Raw genomic sequence first — 18616 nt, forward strand, 5'->3', positions numbered from 1 at the left:
TGATCTTCACAAACTCTGCATAAACCTGTAAACTAGCAATTATCTTCTGTGGGACGGTATGCTACTAACTATTCCTCTTTGGGTTTGCTTATGGGAAGAATAAATATATAAATTATACAAGACACAAAAAGGAGAAATGAAACCTGCTTGTTCCAGCTGAAAGTGTAAGCTTTTAACTGGGTTGGAATTTTGTAGTAGTGGTCTGTAGGTACCAGTAAACCCTTTAATGTTTAATCTGAAAGATGGCATATCCAGTTATAAAGACAGTGCTGGAACATTAATTCATTAATGCATGATAAGAAAGAGAACCGTATTCTAAACTACTGAGAACATCTATACTGTCAAACTTTCATATTTCTCACTTGGCCAGCCCTTGTTAGGCTGATAAAAACTGAATATGAAGAGGCATTGTTCAAGGAATGGTTTGAAACTTTATATAAACTGATCTGACATACAAATGTGTGCTGTGTTACTTGTGATTTCTTTACAATCAAAAAAAAAAAAAAAGCAATAGTGAAACAATTTTTGAATTTTACTCTAGTATTATTACCAACATTAAGGTCACTAAGGTTTCCTGGAATGCAGAGCTTTTGTTATACAAGGTAAATGAACTCCCATTTAGCTAGAATATGTCTGTATATTTTCTTTCTCTACAACTCCCATTGATCAATGTCATTGATTGGTAAGTATTCTTAAGCTCCGAATATTGATTAATTCTTGTCAGAATGGCATCTAAGAAAGTTGAGATTGATGCATTTGGTCTGTTAGCAGAAATCCTCAGCTGTTTGAAGGGGATCTGCTTCTGGGAAGAGTAACTGGTGACAACAATACATGATTAACAATATGTAAATATGGAATCTTAGAAACAAAACTTGCCTCGTGAGAATAAAACATCTTTCTGCTCTGTACTTCTTACTGATTTCGTTGTAAATAAATGCAGTTTGTTGGTAACTGTCAAAGCAAGAAATAAAGGTTTACCCTTAATTATCAATCTCAGGATGGACTTACGATATTTAATATCTCATGAAAATGTAGGAACTGTGAGAAGGTTTTGGGTTTTATATAATTATCTTCTAGAAGCTGGGTAATTATTTTTATTTCTTTCTGTATCTTTTCAGAAAATAGATAGTTTGTGGTGGTATTAAGTATCCTTAACTTAGATAATGTCCATATCTTGAGGGTTTATAAACTCTTGCTTGCTATACTACGTACTGCATTTCATGTCACTAAGTGAAAACAGTTAAGCATTTAGAAGACCAGAAACTATCTTTCATTGTCACAGACATTAAATGATCCTAGATATAAAAATTATATACAAAATGCATTATATTTTAGGCTTGTGCTTTATATAGCTACTTGTATGCAAACAGTTGAAACAAAACTTCATAAAATTCAGTCGTATACATGGCTACAAAAAGACAGTCATCCATCTGAAGATTTGATTTCAGTGTAGTTCATGTCCAAACATCTCCATAAAAGAATTCCTGTAGACACTTTAGGAAATAGGGTTCGGTTTAACACACAGGTTGCATCTTAAGACTTTCAGTACATTTTCTGGTCTTTTGTATTCTGTAGTCTTTTTCATATCCCTTCTACATCATTCCTGTCCCGTTATGCCAAATGTGTAATAAAGATCATGTATAACTAATAGTAATCATATCAAGGTGAGAACTGTAAGTCTTTTTTTCCTCTCCTGATTGCATAACGTTGTCCTCAGGAGTTATTAAAGGTAGCCCATGCATGTAACAGACACCACCTTTAAGACAGGGAGCGAATGACTGAAAATCCTTGAAGGTCCGGCACATTTTGACAGCAGATGTCATAAAAATAAATTGTTGTTCAGCAGATCTATTACTGAGACAGGTTTAGTTCTCTTAGATCCAACTGAATATTTTATCAAAGTTTATTCCTGTGCCAAGCTCACAGTAGCTGACCCATGTCTTTTTCTACCCTCAAGTCCTGTCAAAGAGGGGAAAGCAACTTTCTAGCTCAGAGTTGCTCCCGAGGAATGCCTTGCTGTGCGGAGAGCTAGGAAGTGGTAGTTTCTTTGGCCTCAACAGGACTGAGCTTCACTTCAGCTCCTGCCTAAAACCAACAACTAACTTATCTCAGAACGTGTGAGGAAGCACTAACTTTACCTCTGCCTGAAAAATATTACTCACCCAGTTTGATGATGTCTTTAAGCATATTTTAGTCCTTCTGTAATCTGTCCTTTGAAATAATGTGATGACTGAGCATCCTGGTCCAGGTTCTGGCCATTCCAGATCTTTCTTACATTTTTCTAGAGATGCAAGAGAGTCATTGAAGTGGCCAGCTGGGGATTTCCCCAGCCTACAGCTAGCACAGCTAACTAGGCATAGCTCTGCATTGCAAATGCCAGTATGGCCTGGCTAAGTGAAAGAGCAGAGGACAGAACAAACTGTGTTAATAGAAGCCCCATTGACAGAGTTGGGAGAGGGATAGAAATTTTACCTCCAAAGCATGATAGAAATATGTAAGACTCATTTTCTGTAGCATTATTGTTTGCCAATAAATTCACCTCTGTAAACAGAATAGCATCAACAGCATGTTTAATCAGTTAGAAATCATGCTACAAATAAAGCTTGAATTCTTAGAGGATTCATCATCTCCAGTAATTTCCATTTTTAAGAACATGTATTTCTAGAAAATGTTGCAATGTGTTTTATTTCTGTTATAGTCAAGCCTGAAACTGCAAGATGGAAAGATCTCATATAAAAGCATTCCACATTCTCAATTGCTTGTTTTAGTGTTAAAGACATTTACTTATTTCAGGGCATCAACGTCTTTCATAAAAGCTGATGTTCATATTCAGAAAAATGTGCTGTTCAAATCAGTGTTACGAAACTTTGAAACTTGAATGCCACAAAAGTAGACACAATGCATGAAATAATAGTCCTTCATGTTTTCCCTCCTGTGTTCATTTCTTTTAGTGCTGGAGTCGGCAGGACTGGCTGCTTCATTGTGATAGATGCCATGTTAGAGAGAATAAAGCATGAAAAGACTGTAGATATTTATGGCCACGTAACTCTAATGAGAGCACAGAGGAATTACATGGTTCAAACTGAGGACCAATACATCTTTATCCACGATGCACTGCTGGAAGCAGTGACATGTGGAAATACCGAAGTGCCAGCCAGAAACCTGTATGCATATATCCAGAAGCTGACACAGATAGAAACAGGCGAGAATGTCACAGGAATGGAACTGGAATTTAAGGTACTGGGATTTTATGTTGCAGAGAACCAAAACCAAATGGTGTAACACTTGATGATGCTCTGTCTTCCACCAGTTGTTTCCAGTAATTAAAAAACAAGACATCAGCAAGCTAAAATTTTTAATTAGGAAGACTATCCTTTGTAAAATGTGCAATTATATCCTCAATTGGTGTCCAGAGAAGAACCATTCACTGAGGGTGGTTTAACCCTGCTGTTCCTTTGTTTCAATAGCTTGAAATGTGTGTTTGTGTAACGGTTTAATACTCAAATTTGTCTGTATGCATTAGTGGAGGAGACATTAGACTTTTATAAAATGTTAAAAGCAGCTTTACAAATGTTTAGATAATGCAATAGAATATGGAAAAGTAAGCACCTGAAATTGAAATTATTCATTGATGGATAATAAGCAGAGATCATCAAATCTGATAGTGTCATTTCGTTTTGTTATACCTGGCCTTGATTCTTCTAATTTATCTTCAACAGCGTCTTGCTAGCTCTAAGGCTCACACTTCAAGATTCATCAGTGCCAATCTTCCATGTAATAAATTCAAAAATCGCCTTGTCAATATTATGCCATATGAATCCACAAGGGTATGCTTGCAGCCAATCCGAGGAGTAGAAGGCTCTGATTATATTAATGCCAGTTTCATTGATGGATACAGGTACTGATGTTGATGTGTTCTCATATGGACTATTTTAAAAGTTTATAAAATTATTTATGTAATTATATTGAAAATAACAAAATTTAATATTGTTTATTACCTGTGCGTGCCATGTTTGATTGGGTGTTTTTTTAAATATTAATAGAAGTTTTAGATTTTCACTTATGCAATACAGGAAAATTCTGTAAATGGCATAGATTGCTAAACGTTATATTTTTACCTACCTTTAAATCACTAAGAACTCCCAGTATGTTTTACATGCTGGAAGTTACTGAGATTTTAAGCACATTCATGATTTGGGACCTGTATTTCTTCACAACTATTCTGCTTAAAAAGATGTGTAGAAGTAATGTACAGGAGATACACTGTCTATGTCAGGGTGATAACTTATGCTCTTGGAACACTGATTAAGACTAGACCTAGCTGCCAAAAGCATTTTATACTTAAACAGTTGTGTAGCCCACCAGCATCTTCGTGACAACACGGAGGAATATGCCCTCAGCTGACTTAAGCAGCTGGTAGAAAAAAGCATGAAAAAGAGGTGGTATAGTTTCCCTAAGGCGGTTTAGGTGTACCTGAGTATCCATATCCACAGAGGTCATTTTGTGAGCCTCCTATTATAATTGGAAAAAACCTTCATCTCCACTCTAACCCACAAAGGTGTTTCTGTTGATTGAAGGAAGCAAGAACATGAACTGGTCATCATCTTGTAAAGCTACTGATCCAGAAGCTTTTAACAGCTTGGTGGTAGCTTCCACTAGTAGGATATTAAGACCTGGAAATGCAGTGCACTCACATTCCTGAGTTTTCTTCCTGCCCTACTTTTGCTGGATGCATCAGACTGTTGAAAAGGAGTTAATAAAGAAACTGCTTGATGCTATAATTCCTAAACTTAATAAATTGTTAGACAGTTATTTCTACAAAATGAACCGGCACAGGGAAGTGTTTCTTAAGTGCTTTTTTACAGCACATAAAATTGAGCTATTAGGGTTGCATTAAAATTTAAATAATAAAGACATACATCATAATATTAACAAACTAATTTCTCTCTGAAAGTTCTAAAAATAAAAAGCTGTAGTTTGATTAAACAATCATAATAAGGTTTTAATGTGCTTATTATTAATAGTATATACGTTTTTCCTCTAGATAGTGTTTATATATAAACAGAGAACATATGTATCAATTCATTTTTTTGATTAAAATATTTTTCTTAATTCACTTTTTTTTCAACATAGACAACAAAAAGCTTACATAGCTACACAAGGTCCTTTAGCAGAAACAACTGAAGACTTCTGGAGAATGCTCTGGGAGCATAATTCTACAATTGTGGTCATGCTCACCAAGCTACGAGAAATGGGCAGAGTAAGTACTGCTGTAAGAGTCCTTTACTAAAATGTTTGTTATAATGATCTTCTTTTAAAATATTTTGTTGTTACAGGAATGTCTAATGATAAAGGTGAGGATTCAGGTTCCTTCTCCTTTTGAAGTATTAGTGGCATTGTTGATCATCAGATGTAAGGTTTTCTTCTCCTTTTGAAATATCGGTGACATTGTTGATCACCAGGTGTAAGGTTTTCCAATCTATAGATGTGTTGCAATAGACAAGCTGGATACTGCATTTTGTTGTGGAACACACTGAGACTCAGCAACTGAGTTTACATGTTGATACTCCGAAGTATGCAGAGAGACTGTTGCTGTCTATAGAAAAGTGAAGATTTCTATTTGGAAACATTGCTTTTGCAGCATCTGTTTTTAACAATAGTAAAAGAAAGTATGATATTTTTGAGATCTGAATGTCTTCTGTGTGTTTATAATGCTGAACTTTAAAGTTTCAGCACCCAGTCTTAAACTCATTGAAGTGCTGCTTTATGTAATGAAAAGAACAAAGAAGTTTACTATCTGAACGGGATTACATCAAGATGAAGCCAGTATGTGATAAGTGAAATCTGAGTTAGGCCATGTATCTGGGGAGTAGAGATGGTTCAGAACATGGCTAGTGGGTGCAGAGGTAGAGTCTTGACTGAGGCCAGGGGACTTCCTTCAACAGGGAAGAAAGAAGAAAACTGAAGGTGGCCTCAACATTTAAATTCCATTCTGCATTGAAAATTAGGCTAGGAGTAGCTCTTGTCACTGATAAATAATAGAATGGAGCAGAAGTATAAACGAGTTCAGATGTACAGTGACCAGAGAGAACCCCTTTGCAATGGAATATTGAACATCATTTTTTATTCTAGGTATGAAACTTCATGTTCACAGCAAGACAAACGGTTCATGTTTCTCTCACTAGTGGCACCTTCCATGGATATTACACTTATGAGTGAAAAAGGTTTTATACCAGTTTATGGTACTGGTCTCAAGTAACAGGAAATGTATTTTGCTCCACTATTTTCTAGGAAAAATGCCACCAGTACTGGCCTGCAGAGCGCTCCGCCAGGTATCAGTATTTTGTGGTAGACCCAATGGCAGAGTACAACATGCCACAGTATATTCTGAGGGAATTCAAGGTTACAGATGCAAGGGTAAGTTATCATAGCATTAAAGTAGTTCACATAAGAAACTGTCAATTTCTTTCTTTTCCTCTTTTTAATTTCATTTTTATTATTAATAGAAAAATCCTATGGGTGTACTTTCTACAAATAATAAACAAAAAGCAGAAAAGGTTGTTATTAAATGAATGGGATCTTTGTGTAAAAGTAATTGACTTCATTCAGATCTAATATCTGGGCAGCGCAACTTTGTAAAGTTCTGAGTAACTACTTGTGCCGAAATACATTAGAAGTTTTGAGGACCATTTTCCTTTTTTTCCTCATTTCCCCTATCATTTTTGGGAGCAATTTTTGTAACTTACAGCTGTAAATATGTTGTTTTGCACCACCCTCTAGGCCGAGTGAGTATGAAGGTTAATACATTGAGATTTAAAAACTGCAGAGCAAATAGCATTCGTAAGAAAAGCTTGACAAGCTTTGCACATTATAATTTGATTTTTGGCACAGCATATTTTCAGCATTTTTGTATATCTGCAGAGCAGATACATGCAGCTGTGACCCTAGCATCCTCATTTTCATACTGCATTTCTTATCTGAATTCCTGAGTCCAAAACTGAGCACTGATATAAGATTAAATGAACATAAACTTTAAACATATATTTAGCATTTCTCAGACTTTATATCACTTTAGTCTGTATGGCAGGAAAAATTACTGACAGCCTGTAAACACTGTAGAATACTATTTGTTCAAGCAAAATAGCAGGAGGTACTGCCCAGAAATAATACGAGTGCTTACTCAGGGTTGCTAGTCAGCATCCAAAATATTAGACCTTCTCATAGGTATCTAGACTGCTGCTTTTAATGTTAGCTTCAAGTAAAATTAGGTACTACTGACAATTAGCTAGACATTATTGTCACTAACCAAGTCAGCATATGAACATTGTCATTTGGCAAATGAGTGTGTGTTTTTGAAAAGAAACTGTAGACACACTGGGTCTGATTTTCTTTTTATTTGAAATCTAGTAAGGATCACATAACTCATAGCTTCTCTAACCTACTTGTGCTTAACAACAGTGGAGAAGAACAGGCTCATAACATCAGTCTTTAACCACACTTGTAAGCATAGACAGTCAAAGCCAATTTCGCTACAAATATGCTGACAGCTTTCATAGATCATCTGTTAAAATTTGTTTCATCTCAAGCTAGAAGAGGTCTTATGTGACATAGTTGACCAAGCTCAGATCACAAAATAACAGTGATAATAAAAAGCCACAGATGTAGTTGAAGTGTCTGCAAACAGTATGTATTTCAGAAAAGATCTTTCAAGAGTTTATAATCAACTAAGATGTTTCTGAAAGTCTGTTTACTTACAGCTAGCAAACAAGGAAATAGTCTGAAAAGGCTGAATAACTTAATTGGCCAGAAATAGTTTTATTGGACCTGATATTAATACACATCTTAAAAAGTGTCAAACATATGAGTGCCTTTGCAGTCCTGTTGTGACATTTTCATAGAATCATAGGGTCATAGAAGGGTTTGGTTGGAAGGGACCCTAAGGATCACCTAGTTCCAACCCCCCTGCTGTGGGCAGGGACACCTTCCACTAGACAAGGTTGCTCAAAGCCCCATCCAAGCTGGCTTTGAACACTTCCAGGGATGAGGCATCCATAGCTTCTCTGAGCAACCTGTTCCAGTGTCTCACCACTCTCACAGTGAAGAATTTCTTCCTTATGTCTAATCTAAATCTTCCCTCTTGCAGTTAAAAGCCATTGCCCCTTGTCCTATCACTACATGACTTTGTAAAAAATCCCTCCCCAGCTTTCTTGTAGGCCCCCTTCAAGTGGATGGTTGCTAGAAGAGCTCCCGGGAGCCTTCTCTTCTCCAGGCTGAACAACCCCAACTCTCTCAGCCTGTCTTCATAGGAGAGGCGCTCCAGCCCCCTGACCATCTTCGTGGCCTTCCTCTGGACTCGCTTCAACAGGTCCATGTCCTTCTTGTGTTGGTGGCCCCAGACCTGAACACACTGCTCCAGGTGGGGTCTCAGGAGAGTGGAGTAGAGGGGGAGAATCACCTCCCTCCACCCGCTGGTCACGCTTCTTTTGATGCAGCCCAGGATATGGTTGGCTTTCTGGACTGCAAGTGCACATTGCTGGGTCATATTGAGCTTCTCATCAACCAACACCCTCAAGTCCTTCTCCTTCGGGTGACTCTCAATCCATTCTCCACCCAACCTGTATTTGTGCTTGGGATTGCCCCAACCCATGTGCAGGACCTTGCACTTGGCCTTGCTGAACTTCATGAGGTTTGCACAGGCCCACCTCTGAAGCCTGTCCAGATCCTTCTGGATGGCATCCCTTCCCTGCAGCATGTCAAACACACCACACAGCTTGGTGTCGTCAGCAAACTTGCTGAGGGTGCACTCAATCCCACTGTCCGTGTCAGCAACAAAGATGTTAAACAGCGCCGACCCCAAACAGACCCCTGAGGAACAGCACTTTGTGTCTTAGTATAGTTTCCAGGAGGAGCTGCTCTGTGATCTTGCTGGGCACGGAGATTAGACTGACTGGCCTGTAATTCCCTAGGTCTTCTTTTTTTCTCTTTTTAAAAATGGGGGTTATGTTTACCATTTTCCAGTCAGCAACAACTTCCCCAGACTGCCATGATTTCTCAGATATGATGGAGAATGGCTTAGCCACTTCATCCACCAGTTCTCTCAGGACCTGCAGATGCATCTCATCAGGTCTCATGTGCACCTTCTGGTTCCTTAGATGGTCTCAAACCTGATCTTCTCCTACAGTGGACAGTTCTTCATTCTCCCAGTCCCTGCCTTTGCCATCTGTGACTGTAGCATTGCGGCTGGAGCACTTGCTGGTGAAGACTGAGGCAAAAAAGTCATTGAGTACTGCAGCCTGCTCCATATCCTAGGTACCAGGTCTCCTGTTTTCTTGCAGAGAGGGCCTGCATTTTCCCTAGTTTTGTTTTATCACCAATGTACTTATAGAAGCTTTTCTTGTTGCCCTTGATGTCTCTGGACAGATTTAATTCTATCAGGGCTTTAGCTTTCATAACCTGATCCTTGGCTGCTCAGACAATTTCTCTGTACTCCTCCCAGGGTACCTGGCCTTGCTTCTACCCTCTGTAGGCTTCTCAAATTTAAAAATCACTTTACTTCTGTGTTCCAAATTTTATTAAACAATTGTCCTGGTTTTGGCTAAAACAGGACAAATTCTCCTTTCAGTAGATTTTCCTTCAGTTAAGTTTCTTCTAAGTAACTGCACTTTCTGAAGTTGACTACATGTTTTTCAGACAGCGTTTGCTTTTAGAACTGGTAATGCTTTATGTTTATAGTTGTTACCAAGGTAACGGTTGGATCAGTATGCAGAAAGGCCCATGTTTGTCCTTACTCTTGTGGGAACAAATGTCACTGCTGTCTCTCTTACGGTCCACAAGTGAAAAGTCATAAAAAGGTTGCAGCTGCAGGAAAGAATGAATGGGACAGGTGACGAAAAACTGACCAACGAAGTATTCCATCCCCTACACATCATCCTTAATATAAAGCTAAGGGTTCAGGGGGGTCGGCTGTTCTTCTTTCATAGCTGACATTGCTGTAGGACTCTGCTCGTTCTCCTGCCTCCAATCCCAATCCATGTATTCCTGAATTCGGTTCCCTTCTGCTGCCATGTGCAGTCCAGGACATTGCAGTGCCCACCCTGCTGCAAGAGCGGTGCAAGCCACTGCGGCATGCAATCCTGTGATCATCATTGGGAAACTCAATACTGTTTTTTTATATTTTTGTTTCTATTATTAGTAGCATCAGTATTAATATTATGATAATCTTTATTTTTCATTATTGTTATTTTCTTAAAGTTGTTTTAATTTTCCAGCTTATAAAACTCTCTCCTTTTTATTCTTTCCTTCCCCAGAAGGGGAAAGAACAGGTTAATAGAGGGCATCTGTCATCTGATTTAATTGCCAGTGCAGCCTTAAAACAGTGACACCAACGTACTGGCAAGCTCACAGCCCCATCTTAAATTTTCTAGATGTGCTGAGAGACTATAGGTCCTTCCAAATTTACTGGAAATGGTGGGGACTACTTACCAAAATGTACGTTACAGTTTTCCTGTAGTTAGACTTTTATGGCTGTCACACTCAGTAACTGAGACCATCTAACTAGATTGTTGTATTCAAAGAAAAGGAAATGCCGCAGCATTTGTAACGAGCCTCTCTCTTTCTTATCTCCAAAACCATCCGTAATATTAAAATACCATCCGTGCTCTGGCAGAGCCAAGCCAGCCAATTATTTCCCAGGGACAAGAAAAGAAGCACACTGCCTCTGTAGGTGTCAGCAGCAAGCATCTGGTGTGGAACTCCCTGTTATTTCTGAAACGGAGCTGTGAAATGTTGTAAGGTGAAATTGACCTCTAACTGTTTCAATCTGCTGTTCTGGCTGCTTTATACTCACTTCTTCTGGAAACTCCAGAGGTCAATATGTTGGTCCAGTCTCATTTAAGGCTAAACTATTAGTAATGGCTGTAAGAGAGTATTATAAATTCTACAGCCTCATCAAAAGACAATTGAATATCCCCTGCAAGGAGCAAGAAGAAATCCAAGCGGTCAGCCAATCAATAAAATGATACATTAAAAACCCTCTGCTTCACATAGGGATCTGAAAGTTCATATTTTGATAACTAGCTGTGCATACTGTCACAATATGTGAAAGTAAAGATTTTAATAAAATGTAGCATTTGTATTTGAACTGCTATTGATAAGCATCTCATTAAAAGAAAGCAGCACTGTTTATAATGTACTGAGCAGGGGGAACTGTCTAAGAAATTGTAGATCAGTTCCCAATATGCTTTAATGCTAGTCTAACATCAGACTAACTAACTTTACTTCTGTGCTCATTAAATAGCATTAAATTACAGAAGTTGTTGCCATTGAAACTAAATCAGAACAGTTTCACAGACTTGCACTGGATTATTGAGTTACTATGATTATGAAATATACCAAATATACCAATACAGTTGATTTAGCACACCTGAAAAACAAATATTTACCATCAAATCTATTTTGCAGATAGAAATTTGTGATCTTTCCTATGACAGCCTAGACTTAAGTAAAGCAGTGTCTTTCTTATCTTTTCTACCTATAAAAAAATCACTGTTATTGTAGTGTAATTCCAGTCACGATCAGAAATTGCTGAAGTTTCCATCTCCTTAACCAACATGTTGCAAATGAGTCAGACTTAAGGTTTTCTTTCTTTATTTTAGAAGAATGGGAGGTTATTTTGGAGATAATCAACCTATTGTTTTGTCGTCTTGATTAATTAATGTCATGTGCCTGAGGCTATCTGAAGGATGCAATTTCATTATGTCTTCTTGGGGGAAAATGGGATCACAGAGACCATTACAAGAAAAGTCTGCATTAACAAAATGCCATTTTGGTAGGACATATTTAGTTCTTTGTGTTGATGCCCACAAGAAATAAAATCAGGTAAATGTTTTCAAACAGATTTTTTTTTTTTAAGTGGGCAAAAATGTTCCACAAAAATAAATTACTAAATTGCCACAATGGCCTAGTGGGAATACAAGAGGGTAAGTCAAAGAACTGTATGTGTGTCCTGTCACGAAGCAGTGGCTGACACACATACCCATTTTCTGTTTTCCTTACTCGTCTGAGACATGGGAGGTAACAATCCACAATGCCACAGGAAACATAGAAGTATTGTTTTTTCCTTTGATTATTTTAAAAATCACTTCTATTTCATTTCAAAATTTTGTAATGGCTGAGTGCTTGTGATAGAGGGGAAAAAAAGTATTGTTCTTGCCTCCAACATAACTTGTTGCTTTTTGAGGGGATCTCCTATAATCATTTCAATTTTTCAGGAGTTTAACTTAGTAGAAGACCATTTTGAAGACATGGCAGAGTGGGTGCTTAGGAAACAATATGTCCAGAGGCACTAGTTCACATCAGTAGCTCATGTGCCCAGGCTTTTATGCCCATGCTTTTAAACATTTCAGCTGTGCAGATTGACAGTGTTAAAATCATCATGAAAAGTGTTTGAAAATGCAAAACAGTTACTTAATCCATTTATATTGTATCTTTTCTGTTTATGTGTCCTGACTGTTTACATATTGAACAGGAGGAGTTGGCTTTTAATACTTCTAGTGGCTTCATTATAAAAATAACCATGCTGCAGTATTCTGCAGTTTTAAACAGTCCTGTTAGTATTCCTAACCAAAGGGAATAAACAGCTTCAGCCAACTTGTTTTGAGAAAGGAAGCCCTTCTTCTCAATTTTTGACCGAGTCTAAGCTCTTAGTGAATGAAATTACAGTGATTGAAGGGTAGTTCATGGTTTGTTAAACAACTGGCTTGTCTTGACCAACCTTCTTCCAGGCAAATGTCCACCTCATAGAAAGCACCGTACTATTAAAGATAATCATCTGCAAAGAGGGCAATGACTAAACAAGTCTTATCAGTGAAGGTATTCCTGCCTTGCAGTAGATGAGCATATCTTGAAACGGACAGTCAAATTGGATAGCCTTATTCTGCCTGTTCTGTATTTAAAGGAATTTACAATCCGCAGGATTCAAAACATAACTTATCAAAAAATCCTATAACCTGGTGAGATTGTTATGTCTGTAGCCTCAGACATGCTTTTCACATAGACAGAATGTCAGACAAATCTCCTATCCATTGCAGAAGGGAATCTATGCAATGTTGTTAATGAAACTGCACTTCTGGGCCAGTGTGTCCAAAAGCACCAGTCAGTACTTCGATTGAAAGAATCTTCATAAATATGATCTTAGCTGATCCCCACCTCCTCTCAATGTCCTTGTTGTGTGATTGTCTTTCTGGTTGTTGGCTGATTGACCTCCAGCCACTAGAAAATGCTTTTTGGATACTTTATTTGTGTCTTTTGTTAAAGGATGGCCAGTCCCGAACAGTGAGGCAGTTCCAGTTCACTGACTGGCCAGAACAAGGAGTACCAAAGTCTGGAGAAGGATTTATTGACTTCATAGGCCAAGTGCATAAAACAAAAGAGCAATTTGGTCAGGATGGACCAATTTCCGTTCATTGCAGGTAAGTAAACAAAGCCTTGAAACAACACAGATGCAGATTTGTTTTTTTCTAAAGTTGGTTGCTGATTGCAGCAAAGGTGTGTCTCTAAATGGAATTTCATAAGTGAACTATCAGAAAATATAATGAAATAGAAGATCTAAAAAGGCACACGTAGGACTGCTTTACAAAACAGGACCTGTTCTGTGATAGCCCATTTACAGAGAAAAGGTTCTTCTGAAATACGTGGAAGCACGTGATTTTTTTCTTCACTTAAAAATGTCTCTAATGCAGGGTAAAAACAATCTGGTCAATGCTACACACAGAATGTGGTAGAAAGAGCTTTATCACAGACTGCTAAATCTGATACATTTTTTTACACTGGTAATTAAAAGTGAGACTGTTATGTTGGTGGGAATAGCTAGCTGTAAACAAGCTAGTTACACCTCAGTAGCACATTAATAGCCATCAAGATGAGACCAATAAAAACAGTAGCTATCTCAAGAAATGGAATGAAATATAAAGCAGTGTTTAGAAACTTCACCTGTCAAAAAATCATTGAGGTTTGGATTGATGAGTTCTAACTTCATAATGTAATGCCCATTTTTTGATGTCATGACTTTCCTCAGTTCCTTTACAACTGCTATGCAGATGAAAATGGCTTGCAGGGTGTGTAGGAATAATCCAGGGTAGGCTTTTTTAATATTCTTGTATTTTTTATTTATTTTCTGTACAGTATTCTAGAACCTATAGCAGATGGCCAAAAATAATATCTTTATCTTTTATCTTTTATTTAATAAATTGATTTCTGTAAATTCCATTAGGATTTTAGGTACTCTTTTTGTGAAATTAAATTAATTTTTGGTAGATGAAGTATTGTTATTTATGTAACAGAGATGCAAAATACTGATACAGGTTCCAAGTTCTTCCTGCAGGCCAAGTAGTGCCCCAGTACTAGCATGAAGACAAAATGAACATGTTTACTACAGCATATGAATATATAGATGGAGATAGATTCCCTTCCTTCCACAACCAGGAGCAACCAGAAGTTGTTAAAACACCAGTGTGTTTTTACAGAGTTCTTTATGCTCCCCTAATCTGAACAACTGACAAAATAGATGTATTGGACTACTTTAATCCTACTTTTTTTGTGTACCTAAGAATTTTCCTGGCCTGCTAAGGAGAACAGCATTGCAGAGCAGTGTTTGGGATTTGTTTAGCAAGGGAAAATGAAGGACAAGCATGATAAGAAGACTTATTCTTCCTGACATTAATGAGTTTTGAGAGCAGAAGAGTAATAAGCAATATTTATGCCTTTATGCAGACATACATAAGAAAACAAAGTGATGGTATTCTTCTAAGTTCTTCGTACCGTGAAAACTTGTCCACTTGTGACTGCAATGAAATACTCCTTGCAGGAGGTTATGCATCCCTTCCAAATAGGTGTGATCTTTCATGATGAAATTATGGAGATTTCCACCACTGACTGTGGTAGAAACAAAGTCAAATCCAGTATAATTCATCACAGTTTGGTCTTTAAATATCTTATGATCGTTGTAATGACAATTTAGAGATTGGTAATGCTAATCAACAATGTTAGTCAACTTACATGAGTAGGAAATGTCCCTAGCAAATTAGTAAGTTTATTTGTTTCTTTCAGGAAGCACAAGATCCTGGGTACCTGCACTTTCCTAGTCTTTGTGGAATTATTGCAGTAATGCCGCCAGTTTGTACCATGAGGAGTTTTTACCATGAGGAGTTTTTAAAGATTTCTCTTGTACAGAGAAATGTTCGAATGACAAACTCCCCTAGTGCCACTTCCCTGTGGTCTCCTTCCCACTGTTACATCTTTCACAATTTTTAAATGTTCTCCTTCTCTATCATTTTTACAAATAGATCAGTGTGTTACAATTTAAAAATTTCTAACCTCATCAGGCAGTTAATTAAGAAGTTGTTAAAAGAGCTTAGGACTGTTCACCTTGTAGCAACATCACCTTTTAGCTGGAGAGTAAGGAAGATCACCCTTGACCAGCATACCTTCAAGATGTATTTTTAACGAGAAACTCTTTTCTCTTACAAAAACATCAATACTTCCTCACAGCTGATTAAAGCATCCTATGTTTGGCTTCTAACTGTTGAAACTTTGGTGAATCATACTACATCATGAAGTAGTGCCTTCACCATTTACTACATTCGGGATTCCTTAAAACCTTTGTCGCATTGCATCATTAAATGTCATGGCAGAACTCAGTTTGCTCTTTGGCTTGCACTGAAAGAAATCAGCTGATCATTAAAGTGCTACTAGTACTGATGTGGACTTCCATCACTCTTTAGAAATCCTAAGCATCTTCTAATAGGAATTGATACAATGTTAAAGTATGCTTGTCACTGTCAGGGGAACAGACTCAGTTTCCTACAGACTTTGCCAAAATTTTACACTCGATGGCCAGTTAGGATTTGCAAACATTGAGATCTTTCCATATTAGTCTGTCTTCCTCATTAAGTAGCTTCTTCAAATACTTTTTGATTTCTTAAGAACACAAGACAACAAATTAATTCCTTCCTTTTGCTGAATTAGAGAGTTCTGAGTAGTTTTTTTTAAAGTAATAAAGATATGACTAATATGTAAGACTAGAAGTCCTCACACATATTTGGAAAATCATACTTTTTTTGTTGGATATCTTCAGGTGGTTAAGCAGGAGCAGGAGCGAGGAGAACAGAAAATGGTAATCTACCTTCACTCTACTGGTCACTTTCTGAGCTTTTTGGTTTAGATCATACTGTTGTCAGCTCTGTAAAGTCCAAGCAGGTTCTAATGTTATTTTTCCAGGGTTTTTTCAGCATGTTTCTTATACATTAGCTTTCTAATTTACCTCGTCAGGGAAAGGAGACCTTACACTCTAGTTGCTCTAAATGTCCAGAACCGTTGTCATCACATATAGGTAAAACAGTACTGACAGCATGATATTTTGTCAACTTGTATCTTGCTTGTCCTTTGGCTCCAGCTCTCTGAAGGCACACAGGTTAGACAAAATTACTAAATCCTATCGCGTATGTTTAATAGCCCTAGAGGTGCACTGATCTAGACCAAACACTAAAATACCATCATACAATTTGGATGTTCAATTTCCTCGCTAGTCTCATGAATTCACTGGGTCTCTGTCATAGTCCATATCAACATTCAGAGTTCTTCAGTCTTTCCCTGCTGTTCATTTTCTTCCACTCTCCTGTCTGGTGAATAGATCTTATAAATCTCCAGGGTCCCAAGTCTATCTGACTGGAGAAAATCTTGTGAAATTACTAGCATCAGCAGTGAGATGACAGGGTGCCTAATTTCCACCCATACAAGTTCAGACTTGGAAGATCTTTTTTTCTGTGTAGTTACCTGTCTCTTTGTCTGAGAGGCTTCCTCACAAACAAGTGATTGTTTAATCTTAATAGCTGACAACTGTTGACTCTGTTGATTACAGGAATTCCTATCACTTCTTGGGGGTTTTAGCTAATAACAGAAACTAAGACAGAACAGAGAGCAAACAAGCCATATATTCAAAGACATTTCAGACTAATGTAGACAGATATGGTGTACATATATCAGTACTGGAAAACTAAAGATCCAGGTAGCCAGACTTGAATAAAAGATTTTTTTGAATAAAAATCTTAAGGTTTTTGTATATCCGTTATTTAAATTGTAGTTTGAATGAACAATTTCAATATTGATTGAAAATCCATGACTGACTAAAAGTAGATGGTAAACTGACACACTGAAGATGTGCAAAGGCAGGCATATATGTGAATGAGCTAAAGTAAAGCAAGCAGTAAAATACATTTTGGCATCTTTTTCTTTTGTCAGTTCCAGCATAGGTCATTGGCAACAAACGTTCTCATTTTCCTTCACCATGCACTGATTACTGTATATCTGGATAAAAAAACCAAGTCACTTTCCAATGAAGACTGGAGAGTCAGGAAGTACTTAGTAGCATGTGAAGTTTGCTTGAGTGCAATTATTCTTCTGAATGCAATGTGGTAGTTTACTGTGGAATTTTGCTTGGTGAGCCTTTCCCCATAAAGAAATCTGTACACATATGGTGTGTTGTAACCACAGATAATTTGTGAGCCAATTCTTTCAGCATTAACTGTCAATTAACATTCCTTTTTTCCTTCCTTTTTTTTTTCTTTTATTGCAACAGCGCGGGTGTTGGAAGGACTGGAGTATTCATAACCCTAAGCATTGTGTTAGAAAGAATGAGATATGAAGGTGTTGTAGATATCTTCCAGACTGTCAAAATGTTGAGGACACAACGGCCAGCCATGGTACAGACAGAGGTGAGCAAAACAGTGTCCATATACAATGGTGATAGAAAAGAAGGAGTATTTCCACAGCCCAAAAATGCACAGATAGAGACTGTATAAAATCTGCTTACATTTATATCTTAAGTCATATACTAACTATATGACTACAGTGTAAAATCTGCTGTAAAGGTACTGCAAGGATAATTTCCTGTTACAGCAGTAGAAACTGCAGGCTGGGGAACAAAAAAGTTGTTTCAGTAGTGGATCTTAAATTATGATTGTTGAGAAAAACCGTTATTGAGAAGTATTACCCATTTTTATTTGAACCTTTGTTTCCTGGCAGAAATGTGTGGTAATAAAGAGAGGGCAAATTATTTCTGCAGGTGGATCCACTGATTTTTTTTGTTCCGGGGTCAAAGTGTTGTTCACGGCTTCAGACTGACACTGTATTATTTTCATGGTTTTCTTGACTTTGTGTCACCAAGCAAGTGGCTGTTTGGCCTGAAAATCATAATGGTAAATTCAGCGATCAGGAAAACTATAGTGTAAATAATTTCTGTACTAACAAGAGTGCCAAAGAGAAATAAGAAAAGGGATAATAGAATCATAGAATCATAGAATCATTATGGTTGGAAGAAACTTCAAAGATCATCAAATCCAACCGTATAACTGATGCCAGCATGCCCACTAAACCATGTCTTGAAGTACCACATCTAAATGTTTTTTGAACACCTCCAGGGATGATGACTCCACGGCCTCCCTGGGGAGCCCGTTCCAATGCTTAACAGCTCCAACAGTGAAGAAGTTCTTTCTAATGTTGAGCTTGAAACTCCACTGGCACAACCTGAGACAGTTTCCTCTCATCCTATCGCTAATTACCG

General features: G+C 37.6%; 1 protein-coding gene across 1 annotated transcript; it reads left to right on the plus strand.

Moving 5' to 3' along the window:
- Positions 1-2381: 2381 nt before the first annotated feature.
- LOC104164915 (receptor-type tyrosine-protein phosphatase delta-like) lies at positions 2382-17855 on the plus strand. Its single transcript, XM_009704397.1, has 7 exons — positions 2382-2494; positions 2952-3237; positions 3720-3898; positions 5134-5260; positions 6292-6417; positions 13315-13469; positions 17633-17855. The coding sequence occupies exons 1-7, from the start codon at positions 2382-2384 to the stop codon at positions 17853-17855; spliced, it is 1209 nt and encodes a 402-aa protein (XP_009702699.1).
- The last annotated feature ends 761 nt before the right edge of the window (positions 17856-18616 follow it).

This window comes from Cariama cristata, unplaced genomic scaffold (genome assembly GCF_000690535.1).
Source record: "Cariama cristata isolate BGI_N322 unplaced genomic scaffold, ASM69053v1 scaffold16697, whole genome shotgun sequence".
Lineage (NCBI taxonomy): Eukaryota > Metazoa > Chordata > Aves > Cariamiformes > Cariamidae > Cariama > Cariama cristata.